At 40.2% G+C, this 20,386-nt stretch overlaps 1 protein-coding gene across 11 annotated transcripts in view; it reads left to right on the top strand.

Annotated features, from left to right (window-relative positions):
- Positions 1–20,386, top strand: part of CEP112 (centrosomal protein 112) — a 348,495-nt gene that overhangs the window by 23,347 nt on the left and 304,762 nt on the right. For 8 of the 11 annotated variants that reach the window (XR_005454199.1, XM_038757370.1, XM_038757364.1 and 5 more), the window contains 3 exons: positions 6,190–6,299; positions 7,418–7,608; positions 10,119–10,291. Coding sequence is in view for 10 of the 11 variants with exons in the window: in XM_038757370.1 (XP_038613298.1) it covers positions 6,190–6,299; positions 7,418–7,608; positions 10,119–10,291 (474 nt within the window). In the remaining variant the exon portion in view is untranslated. Of the gene's footprint in view, positions 1–2,866; positions 2,962–4,227; positions 4,327–6,189; positions 6,300–7,417; positions 7,609–10,118; positions 10,292–20,386 lie in introns of all 11 variants that reach the window. The other 3 variants (XM_038757367.1, XM_038757368.1, XM_038757369.1) reach the window with 2 other exon arrangements.

Raw genomic sequence — 20,386 nt, 5'->3', positions numbered from 1 at the left:
ATCAGCGAGGAGTCCGGTGCATCATCATCATCAATCGTATTGAGCGCTTACTATGTGCAGAGCACTGTACTAAGCGCTTGGGAAGTACAAATTGGCAACATCTAGAGACAGTCCCTACCCAACAGTGGGCTCACAGTCTAAAAGGGGGAGACAGAGAACAAAACCAAACATACTAACAAAATAAAATAAATAGGATAGATAGGTACAAGTAAAATAAATAAATAAATAGAGTAATAAATATGTACAACCATATATACATATATACAGGTGCTGGGGGGAAGGGAAGGAGGTAAGACGGGGGGGATGGAGAGGGGGACGAGGGGGAGAGCTGGGTTATAAATGCTGAGATGAGCATGGTGGGAGTTTGGATGGAGGGGAAAGGGCAGTTTCTAGAGATGTTGCGAAGATAGAACTGATAGGATCTGGAGACCGACTGAATATACGGGTAGAATGGGAGACATGAGTCGAGCTTAATACAAGATTATGGGCTTGTGAGATGGGACGATGGTGTTTTTCCACAGTGATGGGGAAGTCTGGCAGGGGAGAGGGTTTAGGTGGGAAGATGAGGGGTTCTGCGGTAGACTTGTTAGATTTGAGGTGTTGGTGAGACGGCTAAGTAGAGATGTCCCAAAGGCAGGAGGAAATACCCACTGCAGAGAAGGACAGAGGTTGGGATTGGAAAGCTTGATTTGGGAGTCATTCATGTAAGTTAAAACCTTGGGAGCAAAAGAATTCTCCAAGAGTGTGGATGTAGTTGGAGAATACAAGGGGACCCAGAACTGAGCCTTGAGGGACTCCTATTGATTGTGGGCAGGAGGCAGAGGAGGAGCTGGTGAAGGAAAATGAGACTACACTACTGCAAGTGTCTCTTCTCGGTGTGTCGCTTGCCACGCATCTTAAGGGTCGAAGCTGTCCCCTGGCTCCTTGGTTCCCTCTGCCTGAAAACAAAACCTCTTCACACACAGCTTGAAGGCTTTCAACCAATGTGGCCCATCTTACATCATTTGCTGTCTTGAAATACTTCAGTCCAGCTAACGCTTCTAGGTCCAGTCACACTAACATTTTTACTGTACCTCACACTCACCCTTGTCTCCTCCTCCACCGTGTTCCCCGGCCGGATCTGATGGACCGCAGTGCTGGATGCAGTCCAAGTCCTCTTAAACTCCCGCCTCCTCCAACAAGCCTTCCCTCCTTTAGATCCCAGAACCCCAAAGCATCCAAACCTACCAGTGGTCACCAGTCATCATCAATCATCAATCGTATTTATTAAGCGCTTACTATGTGCAGAGCACTGTACTAAGCGCTTGAGAAGTACAAATTGGCAACATATAGAGACAGTCCCTACCCAACAGTGGGCTCACAGTCTAAAAGACCTTCAGCACTTGTTTATACATAGCCCTGAGACTTTACACAGTATATAATTCAACTGTGCATTCAGTTGCAGCCTTTGTTAACTCTATTTGTAAATGTATAAATATTGATGTCTTCCCCTTCTAGACTGTTGTCTCCCCCTTCTAGACTGTGAGCCCACCGTTGGATAGGGACTGTCTCGATATGTTGCCAACTTGTACTTCCCAAGCACTTAGTACAGTGCTCTGCAAACAGTAAGTGCTCAATAAATATGATTGGTTGATTGATGTGTAAATATGATTTTAGGAAGATTACTTGAAATCAGTGCACAGTGAAAATTACACATTTTTTAATTAAATTATAATTTGGTTCCTTGATTACTTATTTAGTATCTCCTCTTCGTCCGGAGGGGATCTGAAGGAAGGATAAGCAGATATCTACTCTATGTATACGCCTTTCATATATTACTATCAATCAATCAATCATATTTATTGAGTGCTTACTGTGTGCAGAGCACTGTACTAAGCGCTTGGGAAATACAAGTTGGCAGCATATTACTACTGATGAAGTATTTCAGTATAAGGCTAATGCTTATGAGAAGGATGTGTTTCCAGTTAGGGCCTGTCAAAATGCTTCAAAGTCACTGTCTCGGGTGCTCTGTGGTCAAGCATTAGGATAATAAATCCCAGAGTTAGGATGTTTGGAATTCTAATCCCAGCCTTTTCTCTACTTTTAGTGGTTTTAGTTGAAGGCTTGTAGCTTGGTTTTCTCTTCCATAATACGGCAAATGTCTTCTCTGATGTGTCCAGGCTTAATAAATAGTGGCTTAGCAACTTGTCAGGAACTTGGCAACTTTAAGTCTGTGAGCAATGTCTGCAAACGTTTACAGATACCCTTGAGAGCAGGTAAAGCCTGTCGAATGGATTTAGGATTGTAAAAAACAAAACACTACCCTGACATCACTACTTACAGCAGAACTCAAAACAATCTCATTTAGAACTTCACTCGGGGTATATTACCATCCAGAGCCTTTTCCCTGAAGGCTTTTTTTCAGGCCTACTTTATTCTCCTCCTGCGGCAGCCACACTGGAAATGTCATCCCACCAGCCAAGTCAACCTACTAAATAGGGTATTTTTCCTCTGGCTCTCACTTCCTCCTCCTCCTCATCATCACCATGGCTATCATATATCACAGGAAGAGGAAGCGAGAGTTAAAGCAGCATCAGGAAAAACAAGTAGCTATGTGGGAGCCCATCAAGAGATTTATTTTCTGCCATGTTGAGAAATAATTTAACGTTTCAGTCTAGCAAAAGAAAGCCAGAGGAGTTTGTTTTGGCTTGTCAAAGTCTTGAATGAGAAACTGAACTGGAAGGAGGGAGAGGAGAAGGCAAGATCTCCAGACAAATCTAGGGACAGATTATCATCATGTCGAACCGAACAGGGTTTATTCCTGGCCCTCGAAAGGTATCAGCTAAATTCCAATCAAGTCTATTTTCTTAACCCTGTTTCCGGGCAGGTGGAAGTGAGAAAGGAACAAATAACTGAACTCCTGAAGCAGAGTTGAGGAGGCTGTCCTGCAAAGAGAAGATATGGAGCAGCCTTTAGAAGAAGGTGGGACACTTTGGCCGTTTTGGAAGTTCATTAAACGTAGTTTTTCACTCACCAGGAGCTGGTAGCTAAGTAGGTTTGTGACGCCCTGCTTAGTTCAGAGACATTAATTGAGAAGTAACTAATATGTTAGGAAATCCTATAAAAATGTCAAGTGCTATAAGCATGTTGAAGGAATAAATAAATTCATTTCTTCCTGATGAATAAAATATCTTGGTGGAATCAAGCTTTCTGCTTTACCCCTGTGGACTGTAAGCTCGTGAAGAGCAGGGAATGTGTCTATTTCTATTGTATTCTCTCAAGCACTTAATCCAGTACTCTGCATGCAGTGAGCACTCAATACATGGTAGAGCAGAGGGCTGGGAGTCAGAGGTTCATATATTCTAATCCCATCTCCACCCCTTGTCTGCTGTGAGACCCTGGGCAAGTCACTTCACTTCTCTGGGCTTCAGTTACCTCCTCTGTAAAATGGGGATTGAGATTGTCCCATATGGGACACGGGCTCTGTCTAATCTGATTTGCTTGTATCCACTCTGGCACTTAGGACAGTGCGTGTCATATAGTAAGCACTTAAATATCACTATTATTATTATTACTACTAATAGTAAATATGAAATATAAATGATAGTCTTTATCTCCTGTGACTTCAAAGTGAGTGTCATTCCATTGGAGAATAATAATAATAATGATAGCGTTTATTAAGCGCTTACTATGTGCAAAGCACTGTTCTAAGCGCTGGGGAGGTTACAAGGTGATCAGGTTGTCCCACGTGGGGCTCACAGTCTTAATCACCTTTTTACAGATGAGGTAACTGAGGTACAGAGAAATTAAGTGACTTGCTCAAAGTCACACAGCTGACAATTGGCGGAGCCAGGGTTTGAACTCATGACCTCTGACTCCAAAGCCCGGGCTCTTTCCACTAAACCACGCTGCTTCTCTAGAGAAACAATATGGTGTGTGACTTGGGCAAGTCACTTCACTTCTCTTGCCTCAGTTCCCTCTTCTGTAAAAAGGGGATTGAAACTGTGAGCCCCAAGTGGGACAGGGACTTTGTCCAACCTAATTTGCTTGTATCCACCCAGCTCTTAGGACAGTGTCTGGCATATAGCAGATGCTTAACAAATACCATAGTCACAGTAATATTAGTGACTAGGAGGAGGAGCACAAATTTCACTACTCTCACCTCCCCCGGCCCTCCCCAACCCCTTTTACTGTCCAATTTGAGGATTAAGGATGGCGCTGACATTGCACAATTGGGTATTCCCCCAGGTGTATTGGTGCGGAGGTCCTTTCATGCTGCTTGGCCAGTTTTTACAATGATGTAACAACCTTGTATTAATCAGCAATTGTGGAGGCTGCCAACTTCAGGTGAGTTTTTATTCTCCTCTTGTCCCCAGCTTGTGCCATCTGCCCAGGGGAAACCTCTCCCATCCGGCAGGTGTTCTTTTAGGCGGGGGCTTGGAAAACTGAGATGGCATGCAGGGGATGCTCAGGTCTATAATTCCAGAGTGCATTTCTGATCCCATGGGTTGACAACTTGCTTGGCTTTCTTGTCAGTCAGTTGTATTTATTGAGTGCTTACTCTGGGCAGAATATTATACTAAGTGCTTGGGAGAGTACAACATAATATAACTGGTATAGTCCTTCACCACAATAAACTTACAGTCTAGAGGACTTTCCTGCACTAGCCTTAATCATGTGAGGAGGGTTTTTGTGTGTTTGTGTGTGTCTGAGTTTGTGACTGTGTGACTGCCGCCCATACCTCTGAGTTTCTAGGCCTTTTTTGTATTATTTATGTAGCACTTGCTATTGCAAGTGCTATTCTAAATTAATCAGATCAGACACAATCCCTGTCCCACATGGGCTCAGAGTCATGAAGGAGGGAGAGGATGTATTGAACCCCCATTTTCCAGTTGAGGGAACTGAGGCACAGAGAAGTTAATTGACTTGCTCCAGGTCACACGGCAGGCAAGTAGCAAGCAAGTAGAATCTAGGATCTCTGACTCACATGCGTGTGCTCTTTCCACTAGACTATGCAGCTTTCTATTTGTATTCGGTTACTGTAATTTAAAATATAAGAAGTCCAACATGTAGATAAACGCGACTTTGTTTTGACTCTATGAAGAATGTAGCATTTTTTTGGTACCGCAGCTTTCTGAAAAGAATGGTACTGAAAAGATAACGTGACAGGATTTCAGATTGGGGAACAAAAGGGGACGTTTCCATTCTTCACCAGGTTTTGTAAGGCATCAGAGGCGGAAGAACTCTAAACAAAAAAAACTAACAAAATCATGTAAAAATTGGATGCTTGGTCACTTTGGCCTGGAATTGTCTTGTTTAAAGATATGATTTTTTAGTACTGCATATGCATATTAGATCCCTTTCCTGACCTTACAAACTTAAGAAAACAAAATATACAAGCAGGAACACTTAAGGCTTATTTATTTTCCAGAAAAGAAAAAAAGCTCCAGTTTTCCCTTTACAATTTTTAACTATTTGTAACCCCACATCTCAAATTTTTGGAGGCTGCCCAGGAGGAAGTCTGGGGCCCAATGCTGCAGAAAATGGATATTTTCTGATTTATATTCCTAACCCATGATGTTCATTCGTTAAATCGTATTTATTGAGCGCTTACTGTGTGCAGAGCACTGTACTAAGCGTTTGGAAAGTACAGTTCAGCAACAGGTAGAGACAATCCCTACCCAGCGATGGGCCCTCAGTCTAGAAGGGGGAGACAGACAACAAAACAAGTAGACAGGCATCAGCAGCGTCAAAATAGATAAACAGAATTATAGTATTTTATTGTATTCTCCCAAGCACTTTATACAGTTGCTTTGCACACAGTAAGCGTGCAATAAAGTATGATTGAATGAATTAATGTTTTACTTGTCTTCTGTTCTTGGCATTCAACTAAAAATCCACCTACAAAGTCACCATCAATATGCTGTACTCCCTTACTAACCTCTCTTCCTTCCACCTGCCTGATCGCACTACTCAATCAGTTACTTGAATCAGTTTACTTGGTATTGATTCACTTATTCGTGTGTCTTTTATATAGCTGTTCTCTCACTTAATTATTGTTTATTCGCCAATAAGTGCTTACTCTCTCCAAAATAGAAAATAAAGTTGTCCTAGAGCAGTCATCATGTTTTCCACTTCCTCTGAGACGGGTCCCACAGGGAGGTGATCCAATTACAAAATGAATATGGTTTTTTGTTCTTTCGTACACAGGTTTATTGAAATGGGTAGCGAAGAAGAGAAATGGGAGAAATTGGATGCAGAGTTTGATCACTTTGTAGTAGACATGAAGCCTTATGTTCTGAAATTGATTCATAGGTCAGGTAAGACTGGTAGATTCAGTCTAACTTTTTCAATGATACCTTGTTAGATGTGAAAATTCTTGACCAGGTTTTTAGACTATTACCATTTGGCTCATTTAAAATGGGTTCAGTTTAATATCATGCGGCATGCCTGTAATGTTTTGGAAATGGGGAAACGCTATTGCTATTCTTCCTTGCAAGGATGATGTCACACAATGCCCTGATCCCTTTGGATATCATCACAGCTTTGTTTTGTGTTGTTTCTGAGCTGTGATTTAATAAGTACAAGGGTGAGGCGTTTATGCAATAAGTTCCTAATTTTTTTTATTTGAGCTTTTACAGTTCCTTTTGATTCTTTTTGTCAAGTAGATTCAAAATATGAATTTTTTTAAAAATTACTTTACATTGAAATTTAAATGGGAGTTTGGGGATTCAAAAATTTCTAAACTAGAAGTTTGAGAGGTTGTTTATTGATTTGGCCATTATATGGATATTTATTTGGTGGTAAATCTTGGACTGGAGCTCCCTAGTGTAACTTTCAAGAAATTTATATGACCTTCTTGGAGTAAAGAGATTAAGGAAGAATTATGATTTGATGAAACATTGATTTAAGTGTTATTCTATGCTGAATATACTTATTTTATATGCCTTAAATTATGTTTTTTTAATCAAACTTTTAAAGGGATGACTTTTATGGACTTCTATGTAAGTGTTTTCTACATATAAACTTTTAGTTCAGTTGAAAATTGTGAGTCACATAAACCCTGGAAATTATTCCTTTGAAAGAATAAGAAGTTTTGAGATCAGTTTTCAAAATGAATTGCAATAAAGTTAATGCTTTGGTAACAGTAGGATTTTTATATTTTATGGTTGTAGTTTTGTCATCTTCTAATGTTACAAAAGGATTTCTTCAATAAAATGGTTAAAGTGAGGAAACCTCTCCTCTGTCTCCTCTCGATCTTGTGTCTGATTCATCTAGAAAGTTATTTTGTTTACCAAGACTTATAAATGACTGCTTCATACAAAATGTTTGCTTTCATTTTAAAATAGTTGAATTGTTGAAAATCAATTTCAGGATAGAATTTGGTAAATTGGTGTTGATTTTCCGATCTGATAAAGTATCTATTCTATATTTCTAGAACGTCAGAGATGTGCGATTTGGATTAAAAAACTCTGTGAGCCCTCAGGAGTAGGTACAGGAATAATGGGTAGGAAGAATCGGAACCTATACGCAAAACTGTTGCTGCATATGCTAAAAAGAGGAGTATTAGAAGGGCCATTTACACATCGACCCGAACCAGGAACGCTGAAAAATTTACCTTCGTATATGGTGGGTGGCATTTTTTGTTGACTTATTTTGGGATTTAATGCTCTGTTTTGCATTAATTGATTAATGTAGCATCCCTTTAAACTATGCTGTATGGCTTTTGGATAAAATGAAGGTGAAATGCTTGAACAGTTGGATCAAAAGGATGTCAGGATTCTTAGGGTTTATTTCTGTTTCACTGAGTCCCTGCTATTAGGTAAACAGTTTCTTCATGTCTGGGTACGTGGTTCTCTTGATGTGTTAAGGTGGCATTCATGCCACCTGGTGCAAGTTGGAATCCCAGGTTTTAGAAGGCTCCTTGGCTTGTGTAGAATCACTTCCACCCCACTGTAATGGATCAAGTTGGGGCCCAGAAGGGCAGCTCTGACCACAGTATCCCCACAAGAGGCTTGATATTGCCACGACAGCCAGTGGTGTTCACCCCAAACAGCCTAAATTCAAAGGAACTTCAAAGATTCTTGCCTCTGCTACTCAATCTGGAATGGTTGCAAGTAGTGAACCTCAATATTGTACAGGAAAATTACTGCCAATATTCAGTATACTTGGCCTAAGAACCCCCCGCCCTGTAAAAAATACAAAAGCAAAGCAAAAGCAAACAAACAAAAAAAACTAGGGTAATCTTTTGAGATCCCAGTAGGGAATGTGTCTGTTTTATTGTTATGTTATACTCTCCCAAGCGCTTAGTACAGTGCTCTGCACTCAGCAAGCACTCAATAAGTACCGCTGATTGATCCCACTAGTTGTATACCTGTTTGAAGTTTCCTCGAAATAGCTATTTTTGTGAGCCACCCCAGGCTCTTGCTTTGTGTATGAAAAGGGTAAAGACAAAAGCACCAATATCTTAGTAAAAATCAGCATTATTGTTATAAGTTATAAAATAGCAACCGTGAGTTGAGAAGCAGCATGGCCATGTGGACAGAGCCTGGGCCTCGGAGTCAGAACGTAGGTCCTAATCCCAGCTCTGCCACTCATCTGCTATGTGACCTTGGGCGAGTTTACTTGACCTTTCTGTGCCTCAGTTACCTCATCTGCAAAATGGGGATGAATACTGTGAACCCCATGTGGGACAGGGATCGTGTCCGACCTGATGTGCCTGTATCTACCCCAGTGCTTAGTACAGTGCCTGGCACATAGGAAGTGCTTAACAAATCTCCTTGCCCAAAAAAGAGGTCAGACAAAATGCAAAGCAGATCGCGGAATAAAGAGCGTACTTGCAGTGGGCTTGCACTGTTTATCTTAATTTAGCTTTTTCCAAATATTGCTAAAATCCAGGAAACTGACTCTCACATTTTTTTAGGCTGGGCAGACCATCACAACCCCCACCTTCTCAGTCACAGGGCTGTTGTTGAAGTTACAACCCTTTAATTGGGGAATATATTTTTAAGAATGAAAAATCTAGTTCCTTTGTTACTTTTATCTCTTTTGCCTACTTTGAAGAACTTGAGAATCCTAACTTAGAGAATGTATTTGAAAAAATTCACAAAAGAAGGAAAACCTTTGTGTTAGAGCTGTTCTTTTCCACTGACAATTTATTAAGGTATTTCCTATACGGTCCTTATCTAGCTAACACATTTGTCGTGTTGAGAGTGCACTAATACTTTGCTCAAGTGAAATGTTCTCTTTGAGTACAATAGGCAATGATGATGTCAGAATTATAATTGCTTCGGCTGTTCTTTGGAAATCTGAAATTACTATTGCCAAAAAGTTTTTTTTACGGCAACCAGACAGAAATAAAGTATTGCATTAGATTCATGAAGTTCATGAACTTTGAATGTGAGGTTATAGCATCTGCAATCACCATTTCCTGAATTGCTGTGAACAAAGGAATTAACATGCCTTTTCATGCAAGGGGTTTCTCATGACACACTGACTCCTAGGGTCCATCGCAGAAGGAGTGATGCATTCACATTGTTTTCCAAAATGCAGATGTTGTAAACGTAGGTTACCACCTTTGATTCTCCTCCTCTAGACTGTGAGCTTATTGAAGGCATGGAACATATCTACCGACTCTATTGTTCCAAGAGCTTAGTACAGTGCTCCGCAATAAGTACCTTTCATAATGACGATGGATTTTGCCGTATTTTTATTTCAGTGCTAGAACCATGTCAAAAATGTGATCACTCGAGTGCCAAAACGTGAGTCACACTGCCATTCCATATCAGGTTTTGGAAGGTTGGAGTGTCAAGCTGAAGGCTTCGGTCTTTCATTTGGTCCTGTGCCATAATCCAACAGAGAAGACGACAGAGCACAGTTTCAATTCTCACATAGTCTGAAGTGGCTACGTGGCCCATGGATTTCTTCCGGTGAAGAAATAGTAGTGATAGTGCTTAAAGTGTACAGAGCAGTGTAGTAAGCACTAGGAGAGAATCCACAGCTGGAAATTAGACGTGGTCCTGTTCTTCAGGGAATTCTTGATTTGTTGAATTGTTTGATAACAGTGATCATTGTTTCATGAAGCATATTTTATATATTACAGAAAGTAATAATCTTGGGGTTTTTTTTGTTTTTCTTAGTCCATCTATTTTGATGAACCAAATATAGCAAGAGCAAAAAGTTCAAGTCCCGAAGTATTACCAGGCTGGGTAGTGGATGAGCTGGGGCAAAGTGAACCAAAAGTAGATGAATCCTGGAAATATTCATCTGGAGAAGAGAGTGCAAAGGCGGTATCACCAGAAGTTGCCCAGAGGTATGCCGTGTGATGGAATGTTTAAATATAAGGGGTCTTTTGTATTTTGTTTAATTTCTCTATAGCGTGATATTCATTTCCTTAGTTTGAAGAGTGTTAGTGTATCTTTAAAACAGTATAAACACCATTGTTCTTAAATGAATGTAAGTTCGTTTTATCTCTTATAGTTATGGAAGCAGCATGGCCAAGGGGAAAGAACCCAGGCCTGGAGAGTCAGAGGGCCTGGCTTCTAATCCTGACTCTGCCATTTGCCTGCTGTGTGACCTTGGGCGAGTCACTTCACTTCTCAGTGCCTCAGTTTCCTCATCTGTAAAATGGGGATTAAATACCTGTTTTCTCTCTCCTATTTAAACCGTGAGCTTCGTGTGGGGAGAGGATTTATCAGATCCGATTATCTTTAAGTACCCCAGTGCTTTAGTACAGTGTTTGGTACATAATAAGCACTTAATAAGTAACACAATTATTATTATATACAAGGCAACCTTATATTTAAAACCTTTGACAAGTATATGTTACTTAGATTATGAGCCACATGTGACATGGGGTCTGAACTGATTAACTTGTACCTGTCCCAGCACGTATAACACCTAGTGAGTGCTTAACAAATACCATAATCATATGTGGTATGTATAATTCATTGGTGTAGCATGTAATATTCATGTTCAATAGGTGATATATGTGTACCTAAACGATAACTTTGTATACACATGTATGTGTACAAATACCTGTATACCCAGTTAGCTTTCATTTTTGAAGATGACACTTTCATTTTTGAAGATGACACTAAATGCATCTGCAGACACCTGTGCTGTGCATTCATAGTTGTTTAAGCAACCAAGGCCATGGTGTGTGTGTACATAAGGATCAAATTCATTCTGATTTTAAAAAAAAAAAGGAAAAAAGAGCCCATTCTTCACTGTTAATAAATGTTCTTTGCATATTGTCCTTGGAATTGTGCTTCTAGGCTTCGTGCTTGCACATGAATTCCCTGACTCATTTTTCATCTTCGTACAATACTGATCAATTTGATCGATCATTTTCCCATATCTGCATTTTATTTGTTTTCCCCTTTAGACCGTAAGCTCTTTGTGGGCAGGGGATAGTGTCTACCAACTCTGTTGTACTCTCCCAAGCACTTAGTACAGTGCTGTGCACCGAGGAAGTGTTCAGTAAATACCACTGATGGATCAATGTACACTTATCCCTAAATAAATCACTTATTAAGCATTAAATTAAGGATGGTAGAATTTTTAGGGCGTTAAACAGGCACTCACTAAATACTGGTTGTGATCATTTGTGGTACTGAAATGTCATTTATAAAAAATGAGGATCTTTATATTTTGACCTTTAGGATGATTTTCTGGGTTGACTTTTTCCAAGTTATTTTTATCTTTTCTGGCATTAAGCTCTGAATCTTTCAAACTTTGTGTAGGGGTAAATTAATGAGAGATCTTTCCATTTCTTGAACTTAAAAATATAAGAGAACTCTTGTAAAAGATGAAGTGAGTAAGACTGGATTGGTGGGTGAATTACCTCCTGTTCGCTCTTTGTCACTGAGGAATTGGTTAGTACTTCCTACTTTTCATAAACTCTTTTTTCCAGTTGATTCTGAAATCAAATAATAGTGATGCTGTTAACATTTCAAGTTCTGTCATCATCACTGGTGTTGCCTGTTTGTGTGTTCATAAGGCATCAGATGTGGTAGAAAATAGCTGAGCACAATGCAAGAAAACTAGTCCATATTTGATCCAAAAGGGAAGCAGAGTGACAGGTACAATAAAGGCTTATTTGAGTGTCAGATGGCAGAGATGGCTATTTTTTAGTATTGTGGCCTGTGAAGATTAGCTGAAAGATCCTTCTGGCACATGAGATTTTTAAACTTTTTAGTTGATGATTGTCTGATGGTGGCCTTCGATTGACAGTCAAAGGAGTGAACTCATGACAGTGAGAACATACTTTGAGAAGTCCTCACCTCAAGCTTCACAGTTTTCCAAGAATTTTATGTGGATAAATCTTTCTAAATATTCTTGTGTGTGCTCTTCCATGTCAGAGGGCTTGAGGTTCATCATGCTTGGATCTCTGAGTGTTTGAAGTTCCTTGTGATGTTTACGACTGCTGGCTTTCTAATACCCACAATGTGTTGTGATAGAGTGATCCAGTTTCATCAGTCCGATGTATATTCCTGTTACTACTGCTGTTGCTAGGGTGGCTAGTTTAAAACTCATTAACAGCATCACTTTCCACGCTTTGCCAAATGTTGAGGATGTTCCCGGAACAGCCTTTAAAAAACTGTGACGTGAACTAGCGGAAGAAAATTCCTACCACAAGAAATTCAAAATCTTCTCTCCCGTGTACTGCCACATAGTGAGGCTGACGGATTTGGGCGAGTTCGGTGATACTGCCATTTGCCCAGTTGTAGTACCATTCAGTGTCACTCTGTTGAAATAGTCTTGAAAGAATGAAATGGGAATCACAGTCTGAGAAAGAGGGAGAAGAGAACTGAGGTGCAGATAAATTGAGTGACTTGCCCAAGTTCCCACAGCAAGCAGTGGGCAGAATGGGGATTAGAACCCAGGTCCTCTGACTCGCTGGCTAAGTTCCCTGTCTACTAAGCCATGCTGATTCTCCTAAATCTCTGACTGTTTCTCTTTTGCTGACCATTCCTCCATATCTCATCCTGTATTCGTGGGTGCTGTACAAGGCTGTGCTTGGTGTCTTTTCCTCCTTCCTCTATTCTCGCTCTCTTACGATATCATCTGCGAACCTGATTGTACCCACACAGCAGGTAAGCGGCAGAGCTTGGATTAGAACCCAGGTCCTCCGACTCCTAGGCCTTGCTCTTTCCACTAGGCCACACTGCTTCTTTGGCCATGCTGCTTCTCTAGCACAGGCTTGGGAATCCGGAGACCTGGGTTCTAATGCCAGTGCTCTGCCAGTTTCTTGCTGTGTGGCCTTCGGCGTAATTCTCTGTGCCGCAGTTTGCTCAACTGTAATTAAAAAAAAAAAGGATTCAGAACCTGTTTTCCCTCCGTGAATCTCATGTGGAACAGGTACTGTGTTTAACCCGATGAACCTTTATCTACCCCAGAGCTAAGAACAGTGCTTGACACATAGTAAGCGCTTAACAGATACCATAATAATAGTAACTGGCTGTAATATGCACCTTTTGGGTAGCCCGTGGCGTAGGGAAACATTTTAATAACATGCATTTACCTGCCACATGATGCAGAGTTGAAAGAAACAGTCGAGTGCCTGCTCAACTCACACCAGGCATGAGGCTTGTAATACACTTTTCCTTAATGCAGGGCATGTCAAGAATGTAACCCCTGCTTCTAGTCAATCTTACCTTGGTGTAGGCATCTTTTTATTTTTTTGAGGCAGCTCAATGGTCCAGCAAAATCCAACACTGCTCATTTTTTACTTAACTACTGAGTGCAGATCTCCAGATAGTTTAATCTATATCTGTTGCTAGTTTTTGGTTGAATATTTTCCTTTAGAAAACGAGCAACTTGGAACATTCCAAGCTATAATTTTGTTTCCTCATGTTGACCGAAGACCACCAATCAGCTCTGCAAGAAATCGTTTTAAAAAGTTTAAGAAGCTTATAATATTTGACACATGCATGTTTTTACAGTGAATAATTTATTGCTACTTAGAACTGACGTTTAATGCTGCCTCATAAATTTTACAATCACTTCAACTTGTCCTTTGAAAAACCTCTTTAATCTTAAAAGATTTTTCCCCTTAGTGTTTCTTTTTTGATCACTTTATAAAACCCCACTTTACTTAGACCTTTTGTATGTGAAGCATTTCTAATGGCATTTTAGATTATGCTGTTTGTGTCCTGGCCTTTTTTTTATTATTATTAAAGATGCAAAGTTCTTTTGAAGTCTTCTTAAGGCTCTCTGTTCTGAAGAAGAGGTAGGCGCCTCTCACCTGCATTCATCTTTTGGAAGAATGTAGAACCTTATTCCAGGCTCTGCTCTCAGAAGTATTTGAAGGCTACTCTCTCTGAATGACTTCATTTTAATGCTTCGTGCCACCACACATACACAAAAGTTTTAAAGATAATCTGGTTGCAAACACTCCTCGCCCTCAAAAACCTTCCCTTAATCCTTCCAAGATATAGGTATCTCTCTTTCTGTCTGTCTCTCTCTCTTTCTACCTCTCTCTCTCTCTCTCGTTTTTTTTTCTCATTTATTTAGATTGTGGTATGGTCTCCAATTCATTGGGTACATCGTTTAATCCTTTTCTGATAGTATAATTTTGGGACTAATATTCCAAATTTAGCTGTTGTTTTCCAAAAAATTGCCTATTTAGTTGATATTTTTTATACCTCTATTATGTCCAGATTTCTTTTCAGGCTTCTTGACAAATTTTATCAAGCCAAACTATTAAAATGCACTACTTCTGAGAAGTGAATGTGTGATGGGTGTTTCTAATTTATTTTCATGTCAAATCTTTATGGTTCATTGTAGTTCTATTTGTAGGACTATGAGTTCTCTGAGCAGCTAACAAGGAGATGCATCTTTGATCTTCAGGACAGGATTCACCGTGCATTTAGCAGTCCCTTGAGTTATCTCCATAGGCATCCTCATGCCCTCTGCTCTCCACTGGAATGGGACTGGGACAGGATTATGTGTTGGAAACTAGCCGGGTTCCTTAGGTCGCTTTTATGATTTGGAAAGCTCTCGTCAAATCTGAAAGAAGAAGGGGATTGAAAAATTGCTTTTGAAGGCATGTTAGTGCTCCGAGCAGAGTGGAAAATAAATATTTATTTATTTATTTTACTTGTACCTATCTATTCTATTTATTTTATTTTGTTAGTATGTTTGGTTTTGTTCTCCGTCTCCCCCTTTTAGACTGTGAGCCCACTGTTGGGTAGGGACTGTCTCTCTATGTTGCCAACTTGTACTTCCCAAGTGCTTAGTACAGTGCTCTGCACACAGTAAGCGCTCAATAAATACGATTGATTGATTGATTGATAGAGAATGGGACTGGGAGTCAGGAGACCTGGGTTCTAGTTGGAGTTCAGCTACTGGCCTGCTCTGTGAGGTTGGGCAGGTTCCTTATCCTCTCTGTGCCTCCGTTTACTCCCCTGTTAGCATTAGAACAAGATGCCTGGTCTCTCTGGGCCTGAGTTCAGTCGTCTGTAGAATGAGGTTAAGGTGTCTGGTCATCATCAATCGTATTTATTGAGCGCTTACTATGTGCAGAGCACTGTACTAAGCGCTTGGGAAGTACAAATTGGCAACATATAGAGACAGTCCCTACCCAACAGTGGGCTCACAGTCTTCATACTGCTTTGATTGTGAACCCACCGTGAGCTAACTTGATCACATCTTTAGAACAGTCCTCTGCACATAGTAAGCGCTCAAATAGCATTGGACTGATATGTGCCGTGGAGCTTAGCAGAGAGTAAGTGCTTAAAAAATGCCTAACAGTGATCAGTTGCTATTCAGAAAAAATAGGACAATCAATCAATCATCAATCAATCGTATTTATTGAGCACTTACTGTATGCAGAGCACTGTACTAAGCGCTTAAGCAAGTGTAGAAGCAGTGTGGCCTAGTGGAAAGAGCTGAGGACTGGGAATCAGAGCACCTAGGTTCTATTCCCCGTTCTGACTGTTGCTGTGTGACTTTGGGCAGTTCATTTGACTTCTCTGTTCTCGCTCCCACTTAGACGATCAGCCCCGTGTAGGCCAGGGGCTGTGTCCAAGCTAATTAACTTGTATCCACCTCAGGACTTAGAAAAGTGGTTGACACGTAGTAAGCCCTTAACAAATGCCATAAAAAAATGAATTGGCATATAGGAACATTCTAGTAGAATCAGAAGATAACTTAATAAAGATATTAGCATTTAATAAAGGATAATGAGGCTTGTTACATTGTAGTCTCCCAAGTGCCTAGTGAAGAGTTTTGCACACAAGCGCTCAAGCAATACGATTATTACTCTTATTATTATTATTACGATTATTATTAGAGAAGCAGCGTGGCTCAGTGGAAAAGAGCATGGGCTTTGGAGTCAGAGGTCATGGGTTCAAATCCTGACTCCGCCACTTGTCAGCTGTGTGACTCTGGGCAAGTCACTTAACTTCTCTGGGCCTCAGTTCCCTCATCTGTAAAATGGGGATTAAGGCTGTGAGCCCCTCATGGGACAACCTAATCACCTTGTAACCTCCCCAGTGCTTAGAACAGTGCTTGGCACATAGTAAGCGCTTAATAAATGCCATTATTATTATTATTACTCTATTTATTTGTACATATTTATTCTAATTATTTTATTTTGTTAATATGTTTTGCTTTGTTCTCGGTCTCCCCCTCCTAGACTGCGAGCCCACTGTTGGGTAGGGACCGTCTCTATATGTTGCCGACTTGGACTTCCCAAGCACTTAGTACAGTGCTCTGCACATAGTAAGCGCTCAATAAATACGATTAATGATTTAAAAAATACAATCACTGATGCATATTTTTACTAGTGTGATTTAACAAAATGGTCAGCAGGTGGCGGTCAGATTCTATAAAAAGTCAAGAAATTTTATGTTTTCACTTGTTTATTAGTCAAATCGTTGTCTATGTTTTTGAGTGATAAATGCCCATTCTCTTCTCATTAGGTACTTCGTTTTTTAGGTCCAATAAAACTGTCCTTTTCTGTGTATGTAAAGCCACAAAATCAATCCTTTTTTTCTTTGGAATTACAGATACCCAGGATATCCTTAATGTACTTTCCAGAAATTTTGTTTGTAGGCTTGGGTATGATTCACAGTACGTGCGAATAAATAAACAGAGCTTTAGACATTTTGGAAATATAGATAATATTATTACGTTTTTATCATTTGGTCCTTGTCTTGACCATAAAGCCATGTAAAAATTAGGAAATTGAAGTAAAATATATTTTAAACGTATGCTTGTAATAATAATAATAATGTTGGCATTTTTTAAGTGCTTGCTATGTGCAAAGCACTGTTCTAAGCGCTGGGGTAGTTACAAGGTAATCAGGTTGTCCCATGTGAGGCTCACAGTCTTCATCCCCATTTTACAGATGAGGGAACTGAGGCCCAGAGAAGTTAAGTGACTTGCCCAAAGTCACACAGCTGACAAGTGGCGGAGCTGGGATTTGAACCCACGACCTCTGACTCCAAAGCCCGGGCTCTTTCCACTGAGCCACGCTGCTTGTAGAAAAATATGATACTTTGTAGACAATTGTGGGGGTAACTGGATAATTTTATTTACAACTTCTGTACCTCCTCACACATCTTGTTTCCAATTTTTGCATTTGATCAATATTCAGTGTGCCAAAAAAGTGTATTCTTAATCTGTTGCATATTGATGTTCCCTGTGGCTCAGAAGCAAAAGGGTTTGTTTGTTTTGGGGTTTTTTAATAGTCTTTGTTAAATGTTTGCTGTTCATTCGTTTTTCAGCGCTTACCACGTGCAAAGCACTGTACTAAGCGCTTGGGAGAGTACCTGTATATATGTTTGTACATATTTATTACTCTATTTATTTACTTATTCATTTTACTTGTACAAATCTATTCTATTTATTTTATTTTGTTAATTTGTTTTGTTCTCTGTCTCCCCCTTCTAGACTGTGAGCCCACTGTTGGGTAGGGACCGTCTCTATATGTTGCCAACTTGTACTTCCCAAGCGCTTAGTACAGTGCTCTGCGCACAGTAAGCACTCAATAAATACGATTGATTGATTGATAGTATGGTATTGTCATTGGGTTGTGGAATGGTCAAGATAAAAATGATTTTCCTCCTCATTTCTGGTCCTAGACTTTCAAAGCATGGTGTTTGGGAGAAGCACTTCTCCTAAAAGATGTTTGGGATTTGATTTTTTTCAGGCTTTTGTGAGCAGCACCGCCCATTCCGTCAAACGGTTCGGAATGTGATTGGATCACTGCCTGCTTGGTTAAAGCCCAGTGAATTCTGATTTTTCTATAGCGCCCAGTCAGTGCTCTCCACCTAATGAATGACAATTAGCACGGTGTTGTCTATTGACTATTCTTGTTAGCTCTTCATTTTAAGAATGCTCCGAAATGAGGTTTCTTTCTTTTCTCAGCCCTGGCCCAGTGAATCTGGTCAGAATTATTATTCCTGTTTTTGTGATAAAGGAGTTGGAGGCTTAGAATAACCATGCCCATTGTCGCAAAATAAGCCTCAGGGGAATGAAAACATTAGTCAAGACATTGCCTCTCCAATTCAGGGTCCTTCAGGTTCTCCATCTCTAAATTGGTGCTAATACAGACCCCCGAGTATTGCTATTACGCATGAATGTTACTGTTTTAAGGCGTTAAAGGTAGATTGGTATCTTGTATGTTCAAAATTCATTGAGAAGCAGCATGGCTTAGTGGATGGAGCACAGGCTGGGGAGTCAGAGGACCTGGGTTCTAATCCTAGTTTTGTCACGGGCCAGCGCCATGACCTTGGGCAAGTCACAGCGCTTAGAACAGTACACGGCACATAGTAAGTACTTAACAAATATTATTAGGAAGCATTGTTACTTTGTGGAAGGAGTACAGGCTTGGGAGTCAGAGGATGTGGATTCTAATCCTGACTCCGCCGCTTGTGTGCTGTGTGACCCTGGGTAATTCACTTTCTTTCATTCATTCATTCATTCAGTCGTATTTATTGAGCACTTACTGCGTGCAGAGCACTGTACTAAGCGCTTGGGAAGTACAAGTTGGCAACATATAGAGACTGTCTCTATGCAACAACGGGCTCACAGTCTAGAAGGATACTTAACTTCTCGGTGCCTCAGTAACCTCATCTGTAAATTGGGGATTAAGAGTGTGATCCCCATGTGGGACAACCTGATTACCTTGTATCTACCCTAGCACTTAGAACAGTGCTTGGCACATAGTAAATGCTTAACAAATACCACAAAAAAAGTCACTTCTGTGTTAAGACTGTGAGCCTCCTGTGAGACAGGGATTGTTTCCAACCTGATAAGCTTGTATCTACCTAGTGCTTAGTACAGTGCCCGGTACATAGTAAGTGCTTAAGAAATATCATAAAAAAGTTTGGGCAATAATGGGACTAGTGGTTGTTTCTGACTTGAATGTAGTACTGTCTAAGCATGCAGAAAATATTGTTCTTAATTCTGATTTGCCTTAATCAGAAAAATGTAGAAGAGAATGGAGAAAGATAAATTGACTGGTTTGATCTTAAGATCCTAGATAATCAAGATGTTTTGTGAATTCCTTACGTGGTGCTGCAGTATTTGTTTGGCTTTTGTCTGTTTGGGGAATAATAGTGTTGAAAATGTTTCAAAGAGTGAAATCAGGGTGTTGTGAATTTTCTCTTTTTTTATGGCTTGTCAATTACATTGGAAAACCAAGTGACTACAGTGATTTGGAGGTGGTGTGCTGCATGCCTAGGTTTCAAAGACCATGCAGCGTCACTGGAGCCAGTAGTTCGCCCTCTTGGAGAGGAAGTCTAGATGGTGAAGAAGTAGCACCACCATGTTAGTGTAAACCTTCTTTAAGTATTAGAAGATCTACTGTTGAATATTTTAACATGGTTTAATTTTTAAACATGCTCCTCTTTATGATCATTTAATCCATTATTAACAGAGGCTGGGACATTGCTGAATATCTAGTGTGTAGGCCCCCATATAGCCAGTGTCATAAATACTCTCTCTCGTAGCGAGTTAGGCCTTACTAGTCCTAGGCTTAACGATTCCATTTCTAGAAAACCAGTTTCAGAATGTATTTTACAGCTTTGATTTTGACTTTATGGACTTCTGGGTGATTTGGCTGAGAGAAATGGGAAATGTCTTCTCTTCACTTCAAGCGTTCTGAGTCAGCAAAAGAAAACCTAGTCAAACTTCGGTATTTTTTAACTGGGTTATTTTTATTATATATAACCAAAGTTCCAGCAAAAAGTCATCGTCCAGTTATCAGTCAATCAATCAGTGGTATTCATTGAGCACTTTGAAGGGTACAACAGAATCAGCAGACACGTTTCCTGCTGACAACAAGGCTACATTCGAGAGGAACGCCATTCCAGCCAACTGCTGTGAAGGATCTCCTAGCTATATCCAGGTTTTATAATAAGGAATGCTTCTCCTGTGGGAAGCATTCACTGGC

This window comes from Tachyglossus aculeatus, chromosome 15 (genome assembly GCF_015852505.1).
Source record: "Tachyglossus aculeatus isolate mTacAcu1 chromosome 15, mTacAcu1.pri, whole genome shotgun sequence".
Classification (NCBI taxonomy): domain Eukaryota; kingdom Metazoa; phylum Chordata; class Mammalia; order Monotremata; family Tachyglossidae; genus Tachyglossus; species Tachyglossus aculeatus.
The sequence above is the reverse complement of the archived record's forward strand: the minus strand, read 5'-3'. Positions and strand labels throughout refer to the sequence as shown.